This window comes from Rattus norvegicus, chromosome 4, assembly GCF_021556685.1.
Source record: "Rattus norvegicus strain SHRSP/BbbUtx chromosome 4, alternate assembly SHRSP_T2T, whole genome shotgun sequence".
Classification (NCBI taxonomy): domain Eukaryota; kingdom Metazoa; phylum Chordata; class Mammalia; order Rodentia; family Muridae; genus Rattus; species Rattus norvegicus.
In genome coordinates, this window is record NC_141537.1 from 102,793,511 (window position 1) to 102,799,645 (window position 6,135).

General features: G+C 40.3%; 1 protein-coding gene across 1 annotated transcript; it reads right to left on the bottom strand.

Annotated features, from left to right (window-relative positions):
* Positions 1–3,015: 3,015 nt before the first annotated feature.
* Igkv8-30l1 (immunoglobulin kappa chain variable 8-30 like 1) lies at positions 3,016–3,677 on the bottom strand. Its single transcript, XM_087659546.1, has 2 exons — positions 3,629–3,677; positions 3,016–3,425 (listed from the first exon to the last, which is right to left on the bottom strand). The coding sequence occupies exons 1-2, from the start codon at positions 3,675–3,677 to the stop codon at positions 3,016–3,018; spliced, it is 459 nt and encodes a 152-aa protein (XP_087515672.1).
* Positions 3,678–6,135: the final 2,458 nt, after the last annotated feature.

Consider the following 6,135-nt stretch of genomic DNA (forward strand, 5'->3'; position numbering starts at 1 on the left):
GTTCTCACAGGACTTGCAGTATAAAGTGTCCATTTGTTCCAGAGACTAAACCCAGCAAACTGAAGACTGTTCCAGCACAATGTCCCTGGTAGAGTCTGGAATTATAAATATGCAAACACTACTGTTACAGGTGTATGGAAATCATCTCAGTTTGATGTTGCTGTAAAATAATAATTTAAAAAAAAGGCTGTTCTTTTTCCAGCAATAGTTCTGGCACCAGAGTGTCCCAAGATAACTGGTAGATATCTTCAACTCTGTCAGCAAACCCTCTTACCTGCTTTGCTCTTTCCTATATCACACTGCCTAAGGTCTCTCTCTGAGCCTGGCAACAATCTATCTATCCATCTAGTTCCCAAGGCAAGTCGCCAACATGCCAGAAATATATATCCCAATTCTGTTTCAGTTTAGTGTCTCTGACTGCTACATACTCTCTTAAACTTAAAATCAGTACAGGAAAGAACACACAACACAATAACCTCTGATCCAATTGATAAGACATAACTGCCCACATAAACATAAAAGTTGTGTACAGATCTATCCCTTAAAAATATTCGTAACAACCTGTAAATGGGCAGAAAGAAATCTTAACATCAGCTTCTATGTTCTCTCTGCGGCTTCCTCCGCCTCCCTTCCAGTCGCCTCCTCTCTCTGAGAGTCTTCTCCCACCCATCCTTCCTTCTCATCCAATGACAGGCCTCATTCTATCTTGTACTTGCCTACACCAGTGTGATGACATCATCCTGCACTTTGATACATATGACTGTCAGAGCCTCCTGGGTCACCTGCAGTGTTTTACCCCGCTCCTCAGACTCTTCGGGGTCCCTTGCAGGGTTTGACCCATGCTGAGCCCTGCTATTGCACTTGGAAGCCTTTTTTTCCTAACAAAGGAACAGCCTAGCCCAGACACACCTGGGTGATGGTCAATTGTTACTGCCTTTTGTTTTTTCCCAGCCTTTTGTTTTGGGGATTTAGGCTGGTCTTCCTGGATTTCTCCCCAGTAAATTTGGTCACAAATTCGCTCTTTTGTTACCAAAGCCTTAAGGCAGGGTTTCCCACTGTGCTTCCTAGATTTTTCCACCTTGTCAACTTGGGGTATATATTCGGTGACTAAAGCTACATAATTGCCTTTTCTTGCTTAACAGGAATAACCCCGTATTTCTGTGTCTTTTTTAATCCCACAGACTTATGCCTGGTTATCGGTGCTATGTTGGTATGGGCATCGACATATGATGCCTGTGACAAAAGTCACAAGTATCACTGTCAAATATTAGGAAATGAAATAGAAAATATGATAGTTAAAACCAAATTTAAAATGCTATAATTCTTACTATCAAGATCCTAGGGACATGGGAAACAAACATGGCTAAAATAGAAGCTCACAATGCATTGCTGCACTGTCTCACCTGGTATTCAGTGCATCTGAAAAGAAAATTATACAATTCTAGGTTTAGAAATATAAAATTAAAAGAGTTAGCCCCAACAGCCACAAACTCGGGGCTAAGCCCTGCTGCCAGGAATAGCAGGCCATAAAGATAAAAAAAAGGAATGCAAAAACCAGCTCAGGCTATCGAGGACTGACCCATAAACCATCCAAAGACGTCCCCCCAGCTTACTCAGAGTCATACGTTAACCAGATGTCCTCCAGACCCTGATAAGCCCCTACTTGTGCTTTTCAGCCACTGTGTCCTGCAGAGAGCATTCCAAGAAACCGGACAGCCCAAGCCTAACCAGAGGTGTTTCAAATACAGATGCTTCATCAATTTTGACAAACTTTTAAAAATAATGAGGACCTGAAGACCCTACCCTTCTCCTGATTTAGTAGCTCTGTTCCAGGAACCAGGGGGCCATAAAACCTTCTGGCGTCCCCTTATCTCCTGGAGCCATAAAACAATCTTGTAACTTGTGGTGCATTCCCCTTTGACATCCCCCATCCCCTGGTGCTCACAGCCTCTGCCTTTAAATACTCTTTTTCCCAGCCTCTCGGCGCCGACACCTCTGTCTCCTGCGCGGGATACATGTCGGCCCGGAGATCTCTGTAATAGGTCTCCGTAATAAACCTCGCCTTTGCTTATTACATCCAAAATGGTCTCTCTGTGTCTGGGGTCCGCGATTTCCCAAGACTTGAGTAAGGGTCTCTCTGCGTGGGATCTTTCACATCAGCACCCATGGCAGGAGAGCAGCTTACCCTGCCTCTTAGAACTGGCTACAGGCTTTAAAGATCTTTGAGCATCCTGGGCCTTTGCCTAATGATTCAACATGCAAAGCAGCTCATTACACCTCATAATCAGAGGGAATGAGAGAGAGGCAGAGAGAAAGGGGGAGAATGAGAGAAAAATAACAAGTTGTTGGGATTCATAGAGTCAAAGTGTGTCTCTGTACATTCTGTTGTTAATTATGTACAGGCAGATAGCTAAATGCTTCTGACAGGACCCTTGTATTGTCATGTCTATGGCACATTACTAGGTTCTCTATTTCTAAATATTTATACTTCTCTACCTTCCTAAGGCTATAACAAAGATTGAACAATAGCCCTACAAAAAGTGGAAGGTGGAACTTTGCAGCAGAGAGGGGGATGCTAGAAGATGAGACATGTGGTAGATTCAGCCATTGAACATAGAGGTGAACCAAATGAACAGGTGAAGCAAAGCCACACACACTTAGAGCTGGCCATATAGCAAGACTTAGTGTGAGGACTAGTCAATTTAGAGTAGCTGAGAGACTGCGCAGGAAAAGGTCTAAGCTTCAAAATATTAAAAATTCTCTACGTCCATAATTACATTGCTGGTGGATCAAAGACATTCTCACTATAAGAGGAAAAGGAAATGGAAATGGGTAAACTTAGTGGATGTGGTAAAATATCTGATATACTTGAAAGACATTCTGTTGTGTTAATTGTTGCAGGAGGAATAAAAAAATAATACTGTGGCATTATTCTCCATTTTGTTGCATAGATTTTATACCAAAAGACAAAAGAGGAAGTAAACACATTATTTTTTACTGTTAGCATGCCAGCTCTCAGAAGGGGGAACTGTGTATGCCAGGGCTATGGATGGTGTACACAGCTGTTGAAACCATCAAGGAGGTTTGTGTAGGAGGCTGAAGCACTGTGGGAGGAAATTTATAGTACTGCTGGCAGTAATAAACAGCCAGGTCTTCTGCCTGCACACTGCTGATGGTCAGAGTGAAATCTGTCCCAGATCCACTGCCTATGAAGCGATCAGGGACCCCAGATTCCCTAGTGGATGCCCAGTAGATCAGCAGTTTAGGAGACTGCCCTGGTTTCTGCTGGTACCAGGCCAAGTAGTTCTTTTTGTTTTCATTGTATAAAAGACTCTGACTGGACTTGCAGCTCATAGTGACCTTCTCCCCTGCTGACACAGCCTGGGAGGATGGAGTCTGGGTCATCACAATGTCCCCACAGGTACCTGCAATAATGAATAGGCAGTGAAAATGCATACATACACAAAATTGATTAGAATAATGGTAGACATTTGTCATTTAAATGTCTTTACAATGTCAAAATGTCACAATATTAGTATATAATAAATATTACACACTGGCAAATAATGTAAATTTCTTACTACAAAGTTGAAAGTTTGAAAAGATTTTAATACTTTAAATTTCTTACCAGATACCCAGAGCAGCAGGGACATGAGGACCTGTGTCTGTGATTCCATCTTGCTCCTCCTGCCTGTTTGATATAGTTTAGTCACAATAAAAAGACCTGGTTTATAAATTCTGAGCAGCTGGACTGGGCTGGAGGAAATCATGCAAAGCAGACAAGAAATATAAAGCAGATGCCAGTCCAATGTGGGTGTGAGTGCTGGTGTCAATCAACAAGCAAAATGTCTTCAGAGAGAGCATAAGAAAACACTGAAAGTGACTGACTTCCTCATCCCCAACAGAAATCTACTACAGGATCTAATAGGTTTGGGTTAAAAATCCAAGGCATATTTAAATCAGGTGACTTTTTTAGAAATTTCAGGAGACCTATCTCAGACTGCCCATTCTAGAGAACATGATAATATATGCTAACTAAACCACAAGAGTACAAGAAAGAAACAAAGTAAAAATAAGTCCCATAAAATATAGTAATGGAAAGGATGAAAGTAAAAAAAAAATTGAAGATAATTTGTTCATTGTCTCCCATCTCCATATCCATTCCTATAATGAGAAAATGAACAGTGCGTCAAACATTTGGATCACATCTTCTGAGATAAACACGGAAAAAGAGATGCAAGTAGAAAACCAAATTATCTCTGTGGAAATCCTGCAAGCCACTCACTTAAGCCTAGGATCAGAGAAGCTTTAAGTTCAAAGTAAAGGCAAATAAAACAGAAACTAGCAATCATATTTCCCACAATTTCAGTGACCTTAAAGAGGGTTTTCAGTTCAGAGAAATGGCAAAAAATAAAACAAGCTAGGTGTCCGGCTCATCATGCCTGGATACCAACAATACCGAAAGGTTTTATTCCATAAAGGCAAATTCTCGAGAAGTCTAGAAATTAGCAGGACTAAAAGTGCCTAAATATGATCTTGCTCACTCTTCTAAAATTCTCCAGAAGGGAACAGAACCATCCTAAATCAAGTAATGATTTTACAGAGACCAGAAGTCCACAATATCAGACATTGTTCACATCTAACGGAAAAAATGTTTCAGTGTGAAGGAAAATCAATAGCAGTAACAGACATGAAAGAACCACCTGAATTCAGGTTAGTGAATTATGATAGTCTGTGAGATGAATTATAAATACAGCTTTATAGGTAAAGTAAAAGAAACAGGAAAGGAAGCTAAGTACCATGATAAAGAGTGAGATTCATATCTGTATCCAAGAATTGGAGACAGAGAAGCAGGAGATCCTTAAGATTAAAGCCTGGCTTGAGGAAATATATTCTAGGCCAGGCTAATCTATATACTTGCTTACGAGATTAGAGGTGGAATTATGTTTGTGCCATTCTATTCTTTAGGGTTAGTTGAAGTTTGATTACTTTCTTGCTTGTTCTTTAATGAGGTTTTCCTCCGTGTGTTGGAGATTTTCATGGATTATTCTTTGTAATAGAATATCTTGCTTTTCCCATCTATGGTCATTGAGAGTTTTGCTGGATATAGAATCATGGGCAGGCATTTGTGTTCTCATAGGGTCTGATGATATCAGCCCAGGATCTTCTGGCTTTCATAGTCTCTGGTGAGAAGTCTGGTTTAATTCTGATAGGTCTGTCTTTATGTTACCTAACATTTTTCCCTTACTACTTTTAATATTCTTTCTTTGTTTTATGCATTTGGTATTTTGACTATTATGTGACAGAAGGAATTTCTTTTCTGTTCCAATCTATTTGGAGTTCTATAGGCTTCTTGTATGTTCATGGACATCTCTTTTTTTAGGTTAGGGAAGTTTTCTTCTATATTTTGTTGAAGATTATTGGCCCTTTAAGTTAAGAATCATGACTCTCTTCTATACCTATTATCCTTGGGTTGGGTCTTATTATTTTGTCCTAGATTTCCTGGATGTTTTGGGTTAGGGACTTTTTGCATTTTGCATTTTCTTTGACTGTTGTATCAATTTTTCTGTCATATCTTCTGTCCCTGAGATTCCCTCTTCTATCTCTTGTATTCTGTTGGTGATGCTTTCATCTATGAATCCCGATTTCTTTCCTAGGTTGTCTATCGACAGGTTTGTCTTTGTTTGTGATTTCATCATTGTTATTTCCATTTTTAGATTCTGGATAGTTTTGTTCACTTCCTTCTCCTGTTTGCTTATACTTTCCTGTGATTCTCCAAGGGATTTTTCAGTTTCCTCTTTTAGGGCTTCTACTGATTTACCTGTGTTGTTCTGCATTTCTCTAAGAGAGTTATTGGTGCCTTCCTTCTCTATCATCATCATGAGTTGTGATTTTAAATCTAATTCTTGCTTTTCTTGTGCGTTCAGGTTTCCAGGGCTTGCTGTAGTAGGGGAACAGGATATTGATGATGCCAAATGGCCTTGGTTTCTGTTGCTAGGGTTCTTGCCCTTGACTCTCTGCACGTTGTATCCCTGGTGTTAGCTGGTCTTACTGTCTCAGATACTGACTTGACCCTCCTGTAATACAGTATGTCAAAACTACTGGGATACCAGCTCTCTCCCAGGGTCATGTGCA